Raw genomic sequence first — 18582 nt, forward strand, 5'->3', positions numbered from 1 at the left:
TATTACATGTTCTATTGTTAAAGCATTTTATTAAACACCGTAACTATCTACTTAATAGTTCTTAACTATTACGGGAAATAAAAACCAACTTTTGGTAAATAAAAGGATGGCGTCAGAAGATGGAAGGGTATGCTTGGAAGAGAAGATTGGATTCCTGTGAGTGTTATTACACATCACGTGATTAACCAGCCTTTCGTCAATCACTGAACTGATCTATTGGTTGCTCAAGTATGGAAAAGAATCAACGTTGAATACGCAGAGTGTAGTACTGTCGGCAGATCCTTAGTGTGTGTTGCGGGGAGCGCATTCCTACACGCAAGTCTGCAAATGCGTGCGATATGGGTATGGCATAGCAACAACTTTCACCACATATTCCATGTTATTAAAACCTGAAACACGGCGACATGCGTGTATTACCCATCGTGGCCCAGTGACCCGATATCAGGTTGGAGAGTAAGGTCCGTTACTGCCGTAACGGAAGTTCGTAGTGCCCCGAAGCGGAAAAGGAAGGAATAATGAATGTGTAGCACGCCAAGAGATATCGTAACACAAACCAGTATGTGTAAATCAATTTCCGGTGGTATTTAGTTCGGGTGAATCGTTGTTGTTGTGGACATCTCTTTCTACATTGCCTTCGGTGAATATATGAAGACTCCACGAGTTTGGCATCAACAAACATCGCTTAATTATCAGGTGCACTATGAAATACACTTCTTGAATAATGAATGCCCTGTTCTCTGTTAATAAATGATATGTTTACTAGCAAGTTGGAAGTAAAACTGAGACTGTGGGAATGAATAATAATACTGTTTAACGTTATTCCTTGGTATGCCAATAATTCACTGGCTGTGTTGAAAAATATGTTTCTGTATAACCTGGACATATATCTAATTGTAATCAGTTCTTAGTTAAGGAATTTTACAAAATGTCTAAATTTTTATATTATGCATATGAAAGTTGTGTAAAACAATATAAAACTATATAACTTGTTTTTTTAAGTTCATATAATTCTTAACCTTATTTTGCATACGTGTGATGAAAAAAAGGTCTGAAATTTCAACTTTACAAAACAATATGGAAATTAAAAAATAAATCTACTCACACAATCTACTTTAAAAACTCACACAATCAAATCCAGAAGCACATTCAGACAGTCTGATGGATTGTGGAAATCTACTTTAAAAAATAAATTTCAGACATTTGTATTGGTGCATACTTGCGATGAAAAAAAATGCAGAGTAGAGGAAAAAATGCGAAAAAAAAAATAATGATTTTCGAAAAATTCCTAATGCTGGTAGCCTGCTTGAACGCCTTCAAACTCCCCCAATCGCTTTCAAACGCCTTTGAACAATTCACTGTGACATCATTTAGGGTTTGAAAGGGAAAAAACATTTCGAAAATGAGCGTTTACCACGTCAAAATCACATGTAAAATCGCGTCCAACCTGGCATTGACCGCATCCAAGAGTTTTCAGAGAGTTTTCACAAGTTTAATGGCGATTTTACACGGTTTTTTTGTGAGCAGTGATTTTTTTAGTGGCTAATATTCAGCAATTGGCTATTTTTTGAAATTTAGGAATAAAAATTTGGCTAATAAGTTCAACTTTTAAGGTGACCCAAATCGCCACATTTTTACAAATTTTTATTTTAGTGTTATTTAAATTGCTAGAGAATTTATTTTATTAATATTTTTAACTCAAATTCGCCACAATATTCGATACATGATTAGATTAGATTTGCCAACATTTTATAATTTATTATAAAAATCTAAATTATTTCGCCAATAATATATCATATTTATTAGTTTCTTTGGGGTTATATCAACAATATTTAATTGCTACCATTGATTTAAAATATAATGTAATGACCTCCATTCTATTCCATGAGGTAAATAGTACCTACAAGTTGTAACGTTCACGGGGGTTGAAATTGCTTTTGAATTGTTGACCTCAATAAAAATCAATGGTCTAAAAGCAATTTTTGGCCCATGAGTATTACAAATTGTTGGTACATTTTATCTCACAAAATACAAACGGGGCTATTAGATTATTTTAAATTAATGGTAGAAACTAAATAGAGTCTACTCCTTAAGCTTATTAATGATTTCCACGTTCAGACCTCTAATTTTCTATAAAAAACTAGATTTTTTAAAATGAAAGGATTTGCAATAGTAATTAATGCATACTCTTATTATTCTTCAAGATTCGCCAATATTTTCTAACAAAAAAATTGATATAAAAAAAATCGCCAATAAAATTAATATTTTTCTTTTAAAAAAGGAAAGATTTGCCAATAAAAATTATTATTAAAAACAAAAAAAAAATATACGCCAAGATTTTATACAATTTTTTGAGGGGTTTTTTTAAAGTTATCACTATTTGTGAGTTTTTGTTAGAGCAACAAGTCGTGAGCAAACTCACGAGTTGCTTGCGGCGGCCAAAAACGAGCGACTAGTCACCAACTTGTTGAGTACTCACTGAGTATTCCAACTATGGTTTTTAGGAACCTTAAAATGACTGAACAGCCCCATATGCCTATTGTATGAACTCCTGTTGCCTTTTCTCAGACTTTTAAACTCTTTATTGGAGTGATGATGTGTTTGGAGGGCTTGTAGGAGTGCTTACAGGTGCTATCTATGCCCTGGCTTGTATTTGGAGTGATTATGAACGTTTTCCAGGCTGGTTGGTGCATTTCCAGATCTGCAATAAGTAACAGACCTGCACAGTAAATTGTTATCAGCAGAAATCTACTTCAAAGCCTATACCAGCATATTACCATCATTTCCTACAAGGTATTCAATAGTTGGTCTCAGTATTCATCCCTTTTAGTTGGCGTTGATTGAATGTTGCATGTGTCTTCATTGTTACCAATACTTTGTATCAGCATTGTAAACTTATATAGTACTTAATGACAACTATACTCAATGTTGGCAAGTTCATGTTGATGTTTTATATTGGCAAAAATAAAAAAATTAGGAGTGATTATTACAGTACAAGGGCACAAATATTTCATTTCAGACACAACTTCTTTTAAGGCAACAATACCAAATGTTTGCTCTTCTATCTAATAAAACTAATACTTGAATTAATAACAAAAATAACAAAGCATACCAGAGATAGAGAAGTAAAATTATATTTTTATTTGCACATAACATTATTACAAAAGTAGACCAAATAGTCAGAAGGGATAGGACTGCTTTCCTTGACTAGGCAAAGGTTATGTAAAAAACCCAATGGTTGCCATGAGAACACAATCATCTATTAACTAACTCCCATAACCATAATTTGAAGACTTGGACTTGATAGCCCAAAATTTTGTTTCAGACTCTAGACTTAGCACAGACTCAACAAAAATCAAAACCTTATAATTACACAAAATAAAGAAATTAATGCATTTGGAGAAAATAAAAGTCTAATTTGACTATCAATTTGTCATAATTCAAACATTAATGTCATATTATCCTCAAATTCTCAAAATTTGAAATTTCGTATTTTCAAATGTATGACAACATTGTAATTTAAAATTGTTTACATATGATGACATGTCAAAATGAAAAAACAACCTAAATACAATCTACATCGTCCTCTTTCCCCTCCTAATGTAACTTATTTTTTCAAGCCTCAAACTAGAAGGTAAGTCAATATCAAAATGATGATAGATTGTTTCTTCAAAAATGTCTTCATTTTCCTCCATTGTATCCAATTTTGTTGCCCCTCTCCAATTTTGCAAGATCTTCATTAGTAAGGATAAGGAGGGGACATAATCTTGTTCATTGATAATCTGTTCACCATAAGAATCAATCTCATCCAAGTCGATGGAATCATGTGAAATTCTCTCCCACCTTTTTACTTCAAAGGCAAATGTTATAACAAACAAAGACAAGATCATTGAGGCACTCCTGGGTCAACCTATTTCTTTTCTTCATGTGAATGGTATCAAATAGTCTCCAAATTGTGTTCACACCCAAAAGCACTGCGTGGCTAGGACAAAGCCATCCTTTGAAGATTTGACATGTCAACATCGAAATTCTCCCACCATAAATCTACAAAATAATATTTAAATAATATAAGAATCAAATTTCCAATGTTTACTTGTAGTATTGAGCTACAAAATAAAAATATATATTTTTTTACTTGGTTGTTTTTCTCTCCTTTAAATTGCTTGAGCTGAAGAAAAGAGTATCCCTGTTGCACCCTTGTAGAACTTAGATAGATGAGATATAGAAAGTTAATTGTTATGTAAAATGGATGTTTCTAGAGATTTGATATTGCCAAATTCATAAATAAGATATACTAAATCTCACTTTCAACTCATCAAGAACTTTGTCTCATGTCTTAGCATCTTGCACCATCTTTTCAATGCATGAAGTAACACCTGCCATGACCTCTTGATCGACCTTAAATGTATCAAAGAAGTAGAACTTTGGGTTTATATAGTAGGCCAAGGCATGTATCAACTAGTGGAACTGGTTTGTACATCTGCAATCAATGATGCACCAAATGTTTTCATATTTTTCTTTGTTTCTACCATAGTAATGCAAAATGGTCTCTTTGGCCTTATCCATGACCTCATAAAGGAAACTCATTAGCATGTTGTCTCCAACCACCAAAGGTTGTATCACCTAAAAAATTGAAATTATTACAAAATTAACCCCTAAAAAGACAACAAATAGATAATTATGTGTAAAGTTTATGCATGTATTTGTTACTTACCTTGATTAGCTCCTCTACGTTTTTTCATGATTAAGTCGTCAAAAATTGTTGCTGCAGTCTTCTCCCCTTCAACTTTTTTGGAAAATGGAAACTCTAACAAAGCATTAAACCCAAACACTTGCTTGAGACGAGGAACTATGGAAAGAATGCTTTGCAAAGTGAGGAATTGGCTAGCAAATTGTGTCACTTTTGGTCGCACAAGATTCTTTCCATTTGTGTGTTTTCTCATCAAAGAAAGGACTCAAGTATGGTTATAAATAAAATTGGTAACTTGTTTAGCATCTTCAACCACACTTTTGACCCATCCAATCTTCCTTGTGCCCTCTAACAAAAAATCCAAGCAATGTGTAGCACAAGGAGTCCAAGAAATGGTAGGATGCCTCTTCGTAATGAGTCTCCCTATGGCTACATGTGTTGCTGCATTGTCCGTGATAAGTTGGATAACGTTCTCAATTCCAATCTCTTGTATCACCCTGTCCAATAGATTGTACAAAGTTACAACATTTCTTACTTCATGTGAGACATACATAGACTTCAAGAATACCATTGTGCCTTTAGAAGCCACTAAAAAGTTAAGGAGTGTCCTATTCTATTGATCTGTCTATTCATCTGATAAGATGCCACAACCTTTTTCTGTTGTACTTCCTTTTGATCATCAATCACAAGCCGTGTATTTTTTATGACTTCCTCTAGCAATAACTCACTCAATTCTTTAGTTGTTGGAGTCTTAAACCTCTTACCAACAACTATTAATGTATTCACCAACCCTTCCTAATATGGGATGTTTGCCACATTGCAAGGTAAATTATGATAGTACCAAAAGTTTGTTGCTACCATCCTAGCTTCATACTATTTTTTGATATTTCAAGTGATACCTTCAAGTGAGGGTTGTGCTCTTGGAACATTGTGTGGAATAAAGAAATTTGGTGATGCTGAAGGAATATGGCTAGAAGTAGAAATAGAACCTTTGGGACTCTCACCAATAGAGGAATGTGGATGACGAATGCTTGAAGTTGGGATATCAAAGGAATCTGTAGATACATTTTGATTCATCATTGCTACTATTGCTTCCTTTTTCTTTTTCTTTTCCTCTTTTTTCATTTTGTACTAAAAAAGTAGGGTATTCATCTCTCTTGTAACCTCTTCAGACACCATAGGGCATGCCTTCACATTTTGTCGAGGTATTTTAGCAAGGTGATAGTTCAATCTATTAATTCCTCTTGTAATAGGCTGCTTGATGTATTACAAGTGACTTGGCCCTTGATAGCTTCTTGTGTCCCATACTTCCATGTAAGATCTTTTTTACCACTCACTTGTGTTGAACTTGACATTGTTGTTTTACATGGAAAAAAATCAGTAGGGCTTTGCAAAAAATCAGCAGCATGCAAAATAATAAGTATTTATCTTTAAAAAATAGAATGCAAATAGAATCGAAAAATGTTAGGAAATAAGGGGGGCGAGAGGAAATGGAAATTATTTTGATAGCATTTCCCCTCATTTTTCAAGTTTTTTTTAATTTCCAAACCAAGAATGTAAGTTCTGATACTAAAAGTAAAGTACAGATGCCAATAGCTAACAAGATGAGGAGGGGGGGGGTGAATCATACAAACTTAATCTTCCATAAAATCAACAGATTCAACCTCGGTAACTTATACTTTAGCAATATAACCAAAACTGCTAAACATGCAAACTTATAAACACATAATCATCATAACACTCATAACACCAGATTTAACGTGGAAACCCAAATAGGGAAAAAACCACTGTGGGATTCGGACCCACTAAGAAATATACTCTTCTAGAGTATGCTCGGTTAAAAGCAAATCATGTTAAAGATTACAAACACATTGCTAGATGTGACCTGGTTAAGGGATTTCCCTCAGATCTGTTAGGATCTTCACTTTGTTAGAAGTGACCTTGTCAAAGGATTTCAAACACTCATTTAGAATGTTACCTTGCTAGAGGGTTTACAAATAAGACTGTTAAGTCCACTCAGTTAAGAGATTTCCTGTCACTTACAAAATAACAGTAATAAAAATATATCTGCAACTTCACATCTAAAATGCTAAAGCAGATTCTTATTTGCTCAAAACAATCTAGTCATAGGACTTATCTTGTCCCTCTGCTGGGCTCTCTACTCTGTTATTCAAACAGCTCTTCAAGCTTCTGTGCTCGGTAATCACTATGTAGCATCCCTGTGCTTACACTTGCCCACATACATTGTTTATCAACAATTCCTTATTTATAAACAATTGCTAACCGCTAAATCTTCCTTGATCACATTTCCCATGATCAATCTTAGCCATCAGATCTTCAAACTTGACCAGGTTCAATGTATCCTTTTGATCTGAAAACGTTTTACCTTACCTCGGGACTTGCATTCCTTTCTTGGAACTTGCACAAGGTTATTGCGGTTCAATCTACGCAGTAGATCTTCCTGCCGATTTTCCTTTGCCATAGATCCTTAACAAACTTCATGCACGGCATACCAATCATTTATACATTTCCAGCTAATCATTGTCCTTCATTAAATAATGCTTTTATCCATCCAATGTGCACTATCATAACTCAGTTGCAACTCGGTAAATACTAAACTTTACTCGGTAGACATTCCGCCTTCATTAACCGATATCGATAACCTTAGGGTTTACTGACTAGGTTCTTTGCTTGGTGACATAGTATAGTATTAACCTTACAATCAACAACATATGTAGGATATCAAAACAATCTAAACATCATAATCTCATCATTGTCTAACTCGGTAATAGTTGCCCTTTGAATATTTTATTTCTCCCCTTATTCATCACATTCTTTCTGTGTCTTTTACCGACATCTTAATTCTCTTCAAATCAATCTTCTCAAGATATGGCAACATCATACTGAATCAAAAAATCAATTTCTTGACATCAATGACAAAATAATGTTATAAAGATAGTTATCATCCTTCTTCAGTTATATCAATAATCTTCAACAACCTTCTCAATATCCTTAATGAATATCAACAATCTTTCTTACTGCAATGCCAACAAAGAAGACAAAAAAAAGAAAATAATAGTTAGTTTTTTGATGATTTGATCAACTTTCAATCCTTAAAAATTCTCTTCTCAAATTGTCTTCCTGCTAGGCTGATGTTTTGCTAGGTGAAATGGGTGAATAAGAGCAAAAAAAGAAAAAGAAAAATCATTTTCCACTTAAAAATCGTGGCTGGGTGTTATGGCATAGTTTAGGAGTGTTATGGCATAGTTTAGGAGTCCAAGATTAGGTCTTGGGAACCCAAGCTTGAGATTGGGCAAGTCCTACCCAATACTTGGCATGACTTGGCTCACAAGCCTAGTCAACTTGGCACGACCTTGAAAAAGACTAGCAAGTTTGAAAGGTCCTACAAAGTACTCGGCTAGTCTTCAAACTATGCCTATAACTATCCAAAAGCCAACGAACAATCTAGATATAGTTAGATGCAACCATATGAACAAAATATAATAAGGGCATTTAATGTTGGCTATAGTGGCAAGTGCTATAGATATGGCAAAACTGCAAGTTCACATTTGATTTAGTAGTTTTTTTGTAATCTATAGTTGCAAGAAGACAAAGTGCCATGTGTGTGTGTGCGTGGCCACAGAGATTTGAGGTGGTTGAAGAAGTGAGGAGGTTGAAGAGCAGTTTAGAGTGGTGACTAAGTTCCATGTGGAGGTGACTAATCCTTGACAGCTGCAATAATTCCCTTTAGGCTCATGGCTGTCCATTTTTTGACAGGTGGTATATCCTCTCCTTTATGATGAGCTCCATTGCAATGGCTCAATGAAAATCTTCGAAGATTTCAGATAACTAATTTGATGCCATGTTAATTTTCAGACCATGGTAAGCAGAATCTGGACTCAAAAAATTCATTCCTAAAACTAGATAGCTTAAAGTCAAAACCTAAGTTACCGATTTGGGTACGGGTAAGAATACGGATACAGGTACAAATTTGTGGGTATGGCAATTTTTTTTCCTTGGTTATGGGTACGTCCGTACATACATACATGTATGTATGTATGTATGTATGTTCAAACATTATAGACTATATCATTGTATAACTACAAGAAGAGTGATACTCATAAATCCATAATTGCCAATAAATATCAAAAAATAGAATATTTTGATATCTCATTCATAATTTGCAAAAGTGGAAATACTCAAGTTTCAAAATGTCATTACACAATGAAAATTCAAATTATAATTGATTTGAATATCATGTTCTTCATCAGAAGAGTCAAGGTCAATATCAACATTTGGTTCAATTTCATTTGAACCACAATTAATTGGATTGCCACTAACACTAGCTGTGTCAAGTGTAGAAGCTGGTTCAATTTCATTTTTCAAACATTTGACAGAATGCCAAATCATTAACAATACAAGGAAAGTGATTTCACAAAACATAAGCAAACAGCTGCTACGTATGCATAATGTAATTCAACTGAAATCAATCTCAGTTTTGCTTATAAAATGTTTACTAACCTTGTGTTCATTTGTATAGCTCGCAAAAGGAATTGAAATGATATTTAATTGCTTGCCTGCTGGCATATTTTGATAAGAAATGCTGTCACAAAGTTGTGGGAGTGAAACTGAGGTTTTAATTTATGAAACTATGCTTGGGTACGGCCCTTGGTACTTCCTGGATGATTGGGTTCTCTGTGGGTTCTTTACAGAAGGACCCATAGAGAACCCAAATACCCGGGAAGAATCCAAGACGTACCTAGGAAGAACCCGAATAGTACCAGTACCAGGACTCGAGCTAAACTATTGGTGTGACACTTAGATTGATTGATCAATCAACTAATCTGATAAGCCAATTGATCTAGTCTAACAACTAATAACTTCTAATCAAAGTAGTTGAGACTAAGTTACATCCACATATCACTCAATTCTCAAATGGTTTACCAGGCACTTATCTCAAAGAAGACTTCCTACATAGCTGGCACTTAGGGCAAGTTCCCATGCGGCTGCTTAGCTTATTTTGGCTAGCAGTTGCTGCTCAATTTTTTTAGCAGCAATTTGTGGAGCTGGTGGCCCCATGAATGTTAAATTTTGCTGCTTAAAAAATATGCAGTCATCTTAAATTACATCATAAAAAAAAATCTTTAAGAATAATTTGTCATATAAATTTTGGAGTAAAAATTTGAAGCAAATAGAAAAAGAGGGAAAAAATTTGTGGAGCCACATGTCAATTTTCCAATTAGCAGTTGCTTATTTCCAGCCCCCCTTTTTTTTCAAAGCTTATTTTTAAATTTTAGGCAGCTGCTTTTCCACTAAAATAGGAGAAGATTTCAATTTATCCTTTCCCCTTAATAAAAAATTTGGTTGGGAACACCCTAGCTGCTTAATTTTAAGCAGAAATTGCACTTAAGCAGCAGCATGGGGACATGAGGTTATTCTCCTATAGAATTCTGTCCTCCGTGCTGATTTCCCTGCTGCACACAATTCTGGTTATGCTGCTATCAATCTTGTGCCATCATTGTGAGAACAGTAACTGAGCAACAGGAAAAAGCTCTGACAGCCTCTGCTCTTATGACAGTCCCCAAACTCAGAGAACTAAGCAACTCAAGGTAAAATTATAACAGCCACTGCTCTTATGACAATCCCAAAACTCAGAGAATTGCAAACAAAATCTCTTATTACAGCTCTTCGCTAGGCATGAAGTGCATCCTAGATGATCCATTCAATCTTTACAACATATATATATAGTTTTACATGCTATAGAAATACTTTGGAAGTCAAAAAAACTCGGAAAATGAAATGGAAATGGATCCTTTTAGAGTCCACAATACCGGACAATCTGTTTTTGGGTCTATAGATGGCTTATAGTAATATGGGACTACCCCATACTCCATGCAGAACACACCTAACTATGCTACAAACGAGGCATACATACTCTACACCCTATAGGTTTCGAACTTGTGACCTCTCTTTCAAGAGTACAAGTTCTCCACCATTAGGGCAACTCAGGTATACTATCATGACAAAATCTCCTGTTTGACAGGTGGAGATTTCATTACCCCCCTAACAATTTCATAATCACCTTGGTGATAGCATAATCTCCCCAGTGACTGCATAATCTCTTTGGTGAATTTGTAAGTAGAGATTTTGAAATTGCTGCTTTGACAGCCTTTTTTGAGTTCCTTCTAGATGTCATAACTCTTTCATATAGAGTTGACACGGGTCACTATTTCTTTGAAATTGAATAATTTTTTGATAGCAATTCAAACATGCATTATTATTTCAAGTTTGATGCCAATGAAAACCTGTTTTTGGGCCTACAACATAACTCCTTTCTTTGCCATGAAATACAAAACTGGACCCTTTATGGATCACCATATCATCCGTATTGGTATCTTTTGAAATGAGATTGGTCCTTTGAATCAATGTTGTGATCCACTCACTTATTAGCAAAAATGAACTCACAAAAAAACCGAAAGAGCAAAGCATAAGGACAGACTGTACCCTAAGTTGGCTCTCCCATGGTACGTAAAAACTGAAATGAAGCATGGTATGCAGAAATGCTTCCTTAATCAATCTTGAGGAAGAGAGTGTTGTCCAATTTTTTAGATATTTACAATTAAGAAAGGAGAAGCACATAAAACATAAACTAAATCTTTTAAAACACGAATATATGTGGGGAAAATCCTTTCAGGAGAAAAACTGCATACTCCAAAGCAACTGGATGTACTATTTAGTAATCTAAACATAATTCCAATACATTTGCAGAGCAAGCCTTTGTAGAAGTATTACCAAGTAGAGATCTGGAGTAATTTGAACAGCATAATAGTACCTGCAAACTCACTATCAATATCTCCATCTCAAGCATCTTATAAATAGGGGAGAAGTAGTTCAGAAAACTATCAAATGGTAATGAAAAACCATGATCTCAAACCACCCAAAAAAGTGGCATCCAAATACCTAATTAGAAAACCAACACCTGAATCCTAAGATGAGTTAATAGATGTGTCATATGTTTTCACATTTCCAATTCAAAGAAGCCTTATGATGTGTCATGTTTTTACATTTCCAATGCAGGGGCCAAACTTTTGGAGGCCATAACTTTTGATCTGGAAGGCTGTTGCCCCTTGCCTTCCCCCCTCCCTCCCTTTTTTAATAAATTTAGAGATTGAAAATATCTGAACAGTGGGCATCCTTGGTACCAATGCTGAACAACTTAGAATTTTTAATTTTTCCATAAACAAAGTCTATAGCCCAGAAATTGAGTTTTTGTGCCTTATAGTCCGAAAACTGCTTTCTTTACATAATTAACATTAGGAGCAAGGTTGAGACACCTTTCCTAACAAAAATACACCTCCCACATATGGGTTTTATTCCTTTATATCGAGAGGAAAATGATTTTAGGCATATAAGTGATTTTGGAGAGAAGATTCCTTAAGTCATGTCATTGATCCACGACTATCCAATTACATTATATCTGGTTCATTTATCATCTTTTATCTTGTATTGTATCTTAACTTATACTGACTTTTTGATGTAATTAATCAAGTCCGCGTTCACTTCGTCAGGAATCTAATAAATCAAACAATAAACATTATGCATGCCAACACTCCCCAGGAGGCTGGTATGACATGCACATCTCTAACGTTGTTCTCTCATGCAGGTGCAACTTGTTCCCCTGGAACTGTGGGAAAAGCAACAAATATTGTATGGCAAGAATGCCCAGTGAACAAAGAAAGTAGGCAAAAACTGCTTGGGCAAAAGAGCTGCGTCATTTGGATTACTGGTCTTAGTGGCTCAGGTTTGCCCCTACGATAGGATTTTCATGGTTTTGTATAGATAATTCACTTTCTAAAACATGTTTTTGTTTTTTCTATTTCATTTACTTATTGATAGTGCAATGCTTTTTGTTTCTAAATTTGATTCACAATGGAAATAATGTAGGAAAGAGTACTCTGGCCTGTGCGGTGAGTCAAATTCTGCACTCCAGAGGAAAGCTCAGCTACCTCCTTGATGGCGATAATGTAAGACATGGATTAAACAAGAATCTTGGATTTAGTGCAGAAGACCGTGCAGAGAACATTCGTCGTATTGGTAAGATCATGTAAAATTTAGTTTTTTTTTTCCTTCCATTTAAAGAAATCTGGGCACAGCAAATATTTTTGAAGATAGCTTAAATCAAAATGTAGCTTATGTCACACAAATAAACTATCTTATGACTTGACATCTTTGGTAGTGCTTAGCTATCTGATGTGTCAAAATGTCATATTCTAGTGATTTATATCCATAGGTGAGGTGGCAAAGCTCTTTGTCGATGCTGGTATCATATGTATTGCCAGCTTTATATCTCCTTACCGGAAGGATCGAGATACCTGCCGTGCTCTTTTGCCTGCTGGAGAATTTATTGAGGTTATACTCGTCTCTCTCTCTATTTAACACAGCAACATGTAAAAACTGTCTTAGAAATACAAACATTTATACATAACTACATTCTCTTTTAAGTCTATGTTGTGCAATTTATATGCAAATTAATGTTTTCTAGAAACTGATGGAATCAAGCGGAATGAAGCATTAATGCATGTATCCATGTCTCATTCTTTCCTCACTTCACAGATCTTTATGAACTTTCCGTTGCATATCTGCGAGGAGAGAGATGTGAAAGGTCTATACAAGCTTGCACGTGCAGGCAAGATCAAAGGTGATTTAATTAGCATCAGTGATGTTTATTATGTCTTGTTTTAGGAAGAGTTTATAGCATGTCTCATAAAAAAATCTTTTTTAGTTAATACTGTTTTCTCTCTCTTTGGTTCTAAATTCTAACAGTTGCTATCAAAATGCTAAAAGTGTGTATTCACAAAAAACAGTGGAAGTTTGTATCTAGTTGGTGATATGAATATCCTTCAGAAAAATATCATAATCTAGCAGAAGAGACCTTATACTTGTAATGTACGCTCTTGAAAGCAAACAATTTTCTTGAATTTGATGCACTTCTATGAAGTATTATTTGAAACAAATACTAAATAACATTACCTTTATCATACAGAATTATGTAAATTCTCCAGACTATTCAGGTTTGTCTCTTGCAAAAATGGGGAGGCAGTAAAAGACATCTTTTCTGGCTCCTTTTTATTGTTATATGAAGATAATTTTTCTGTTTCAGGATGCATCTCATGAGAATATGGAGCAAGGCATATCAGCGTGCTGCTAATGTGCTTTAGCATTCGACTTGTCTTCATCCAATCAAAGAGCTGCATGAAAATGATTATTTCATAGCACACATTCTGAGCCATTGACCTTTCGCGCTGGAATTAGGTTGACACGTCTATAATGTTATTCTGCTGCGAACTGTTTGGTTTTCATTTAAGCAGACAAACTCACTCCAATAGTGACTTAACTGTTGTTGCCCTATATCCCCCTATATCCCTTTTAGTCTTAGCAAATTATCCTATTTGTGGCATTACAACCTTGAGAAATGTTAACCTTCGAGTATACTTTAACTGTAAAGATGTTGTATGACTTGTAACCATTCAGATTTGTCTAGGAATGCAACTGAAAAGATAATAGATATATAATATATATATCTATTATCTTTTCAGTTGCATTCCTAGACAAATCTGAATGGTTATAAGTCTGCCCTGGGTTTGGCCAGGGTTCAGCCTGAACCTGGCCATTTGGCTTCTGAACATCTCAGATGTACCTGGGCTGAATGGGCAGGCCTAAGTCACACCTTGGTTTAACTCAGAGATTTCCAAAAAAGACTGCAAATAAAAGAAAAAACCAAACCTAAATAACCCTAAAGTGCATTTTTTGAAGAATTTGGTGCTTTATTAAAAGCAGCAAAATTTTTGAAAAAACAGCATGCACCACAAAACTATGGCTTCAAAGGCCTTAATTTGGTCTCTCGTTTTATTACAAGATATACAAATTGTTTTTGGCTGTGCTGGATGGTGAAAGCAGCATTTTTTTATTAAATAGCAAGTAATTGAATTCCATTTATAATACTTTTGGTTTGCCAAGTTAATCCCAATTCCAATAATGCTACTAAGATATAAACCGTTTTGATTTATCGTCAACACTGAAGAATGATCTCAGTTGTGTTCTTTAATTTGTACCTATCATGCAATGTATATGACAGAACCCAGCTGTACCAAACCTGGAATAAAAACCAATGGACTGCCGAACCCAAACCTGAACACAAACTGGCAACATAGGTTATGGCATAGCAGCCAGCCATTACTGTTCTAGGGCAGTTGTCCTTTGTGGAATCAAAGGGTCTATAATCAATATCAAGCTTATTTTGGACATGAGTTAGCAAGACCTTCACTGAGAATCTCGTATAATAGTCAACTCATGTAGTTTGCATAGTGTCGTAGTCTTATTCACTAGTCTCCATTGGATTGCCATAGCTGCTTTTGGAAATGGAACTAGCAGCTTGTACATCTTGCGATGTAAATTAAAAGCCATAGAGGCTTTATAGCAATTTTTTCATTTAAAAAGCCATGCTTTTTTAACTTGTGTTGTCTTTTGAGTTCTCTTCCAAGAAGGTGATGTAGACCATCATATTTAGATGTGTCAGCAAGATGAGAATTATTTTTGTATTAATTCTAGGAGTGGAATTCGAATATATGATGGCCATAATAGAAGCTCCATTTTGTGAATAATGGATGGATGATTTCCACTTTAAAAAATTCGAGGTACATTCACATTCATAAATTAGCAATTATGAAGGGAATTTCACAGTAAAGATGACATTGTCTTATCGTGATAGTTAATATCTGTCTTACTCTTTGGTGAAACAGATTCCACCTTTGTATATTGATAATATCTGCTTCAATCTATTGATCGAATGATTGTACAAATTCCAAAATGCTTGTTTTATCTTTTATATTTGCACTCTTTCTTTTCCTTTTCATTTATTTGCCTGAGCTTTATTATTAGCAAATATTTGGTTATGGTTGCAGGCTTTACTGGCATTGATGATCCTTATGAGCCACCAGAAAATTGTGAGGTATAGATCCATTTTTGAAAAATGCCCATCATTTGCCTTTTGTCCCAGTTTCCTGTCTTTTCTGGTTTGTCCAGCATGCCTGCATTGAAAGGAAAAACTGCAGTAAAATATTCAATGACAATGTATTTTCACCCAAAGCACTGGCATTTGCTTGTATTGAAAGCTGTAGCTATATATGATTAACAAGTTTCCTTTGGTGGGTAACAACACACTCGTGCCCATGGTTTTTGTTTTAATAAGGAAGTTGGACGTCATGAAGTCATTGGTATTATTTATAGATGCAGAAAAATAAAATGCATGAATAGTTAATTGAAAATTCTAATATTAGTAAACTTCATCTTCAATCTTTTGCTTATAATCTCTTGGAATTATGCCTTGCAGATAGTGATGGAATCAATTAATGGAGTGTGTCCTGCCCCAAAAGATATGGCAGAAAAGGTTGTTGCATATTTGGAAGAAAATGATTTCCTACAAGCCTAATAACGTACCTTGCTATGCTTACACCTATTAGCTCTTGTGGCAATTATTTAATATGCTAATGCAGGGAGGCCGTATGTTATGGTTATTAACTTACAGTCATAAGCCAAAATTTCTTCCCAAGGTAGAGATGAGACAGACGCCAGGGAATAACTGTCTAATATATTTGATATTTGAAGTGTTAGAAAAGTGTGGTTTGTTCTGTTTTCTTGTGATTATGCAACTGTGTTCATTGCCAACATCTCAAATGGCCTAGTGGTGTGTACCTCAGCATTTAATTCTTAGGCTATCCAGCTGCTGTGTTTTCAATCATGATAGGTGGCTGAAAGATTATTCTGTCATAAGGTTGTTCGTGTCCTAGGATTTTCAAAGCGTTTAGGCAGTTTCAAACTATAGCAAGCATGCCATTAGAACATGCTTCCTATTTCCTTGTGGTAGTTATACGAGGATATTATAAGAGGCTTGGACATTAAATATGTCCATTGCACTGTATCCACTCTCCAGCTATCTTGAATGTCATGTATTGAATAAAAAGGACATCTTATTTATATTTTATAGGTCAATTTTCTGTTTCTTCTGTGGTAGGACATGATCTTATCGATGAAATTAATCACTCTATTTTCTTTTTAGTGTGGTACATATTGTGTTCATTTGTTTGATAGCAAAATGACAATGACGATTATTTGATCAGTCACAATAAGGTTACACGGAGGCTTGAAGAATGAGAGCAAAATAATGCTATGCTACTGGATACAGAAGTTGGGCAGATGCAAAGGTAAAATCTGCATTAAACATTGGTTCAAATAAGTTGGTCATGCCATTTGAAAGTGGAATATATGTTTTTCAGTTGCATTAAACAATGAACCAAGCAAACTTAAAATGTTGTGGATAAAAAGAAAACAAAAACAAAAGCAAGAGAGTAATGAACAAGAAACCTCTTCTTTTTACGTGCGTGTATTATGAGATAGCAACCCTTGAAGAGTAGAGAATTTCCTTGCAAGCACAATTGAGCATGGTGACAGATTATTTTAGGTGTAAAATTAGTTTTAGATAAGAGGAAAATAGATTATATGATTAAGGTTGTCACATCCCATGTGCTATGTAGGCAGGAAATTAGGGCTAGGTATACAATTGGTGTTATGAGTATAACTACGCTGAGAGGCGTATTACACTCACAGACGGATGTAAAAACTTCCATCAATAAAATTCAAAAGTCATTCAAGTTGATGTGCATTTCGACCTCAACAAATTTGTCAACAAGAGGGGTATTACATTCACTGTATTTTCTTTTAAGTGTGGTACATATTGTGTTCATTTGTTTGATAGCAAAATGACAATGACGATTATTTGATCAGTCACAATAAGGTTACACGGAGGCTTGAAGAATGAGAGCAAAATAATGATATGCTACTGGATACAGAAGTTGGGCAGATGCAAAGGTAAAATCTGCATTAAACATTGGTTCAAATAAGTTGGTCATGCCATTTGGAAGTGGAATATATGTTTTTCAGTTGCATTAAACAATGAACCAAGCAAACTTAAAATGTTGTGGATGAAAAGAAAACAAAAACAAAAGCAAGAGAGTAATGAACAAGAAACCTCTTCTTTTTATGTGTGTGTATTATGAGATAGCAACCCTTGAAGAGTAGAGAATTTCCTTGCAAGCACAATTGAGCATGGTGACAGATTATTTTAGGTGTAAAATTAGTTTTAGATAAGAGGAAAATAGATTATATGATTAAGGTTGTCACATCCCATGTGCTATGTAGGCAGGAAATTAGGGCTAGGTATACAATTGGTGTTATGAATGTAACTACGCTGAGAGGCGTATTACACTCACAGACGGATGTAAAAACTTCCATCAATAAAATTCAAAAGTCATTCAAGTCAATAAATACAAAAGTCATTCAAGTTTATGTGCATTTCGACCTCAACAAATTTGTCAACGAGAGGGGTATTACGTTCACAAACCGATGTAAAAAACTTCATCAATAAAAACAAAAGTCATTTAAGGTAACGTGCATGTCAACAAATTTGTTAATTAAAAAAAAAAGTCATTTTTTTTATTATTATTAGATTTAATAATTTTTCAATTTTAAGTTTTTTGTTTAAAAAAAAAGCATTTCTTTTATTATTGTCAATTTAATAACTTTCAAATGTAAAGTTTTTTTTGTTTTTAAACCTAAAAAAAAATATTTCTAGTTTTCTTTATTGTTATTAGCTATAAGAATAGTGCAAAAAAATACATTTTTAAAAAAATATTAAATAATAAATTGTCATGATAAGGCTATCCTTCCTAAAAATTGGCTTAGTTAAAGTAAATTTCTAATTTCATATTTAAAATATTTATGATAATTTTGATTTTGTAAATTTTGTAGATATAATTGATGATAATGTTGATTTTGTAAAT

The 18582-nt window shown here is 34.4% G+C and overlaps 1 protein-coding gene across 2 annotated transcripts in view; it reads left to right on the forward strand.

The window, feature by feature from the left end:
• The window catches only part of LOC131034917 (adenylyl-sulfate kinase 3), a 79331-nt gene extending 62609 nt beyond the window's left edge, over positions 1-16722 (forward strand). Inside the window, exons 2-7 of one of the 2 annotated variants that reach the window (XM_057966530.2) lie at positions 12351-12488; positions 12632-12781; positions 12978-13096; positions 13301-13385; positions 15649-15695; positions 16077-16722. In XM_057966530.2, coding sequence (XP_057822513.2) covers positions 12351-12488; positions 12632-12781; positions 12978-13096; positions 13301-13385; positions 15649-15695; positions 16077-16175 — 638 coding nt within the window. In that variant the 3' untranslated portion in view covers positions 16176-16722. The remainder of the gene's footprint in view (positions 1-12350; positions 12489-12631; positions 12782-12977; positions 13097-13300; positions 13386-15648; positions 15696-16076) is intronic. The other variant, XM_057966538.2, reaches the window with a different exon arrangement.
• Positions 16723-18582: the final 1860 nt, after the last annotated feature.

Source organism: Cryptomeria japonica, chromosome 5, assembly GCF_030272615.1.
Source record: "Cryptomeria japonica chromosome 5, Sugi_1.0, whole genome shotgun sequence".
Taxonomy (NCBI): Eukaryota; Viridiplantae; Streptophyta; class Pinopsida; order Cupressales; family Cupressaceae; genus Cryptomeria; species Cryptomeria japonica.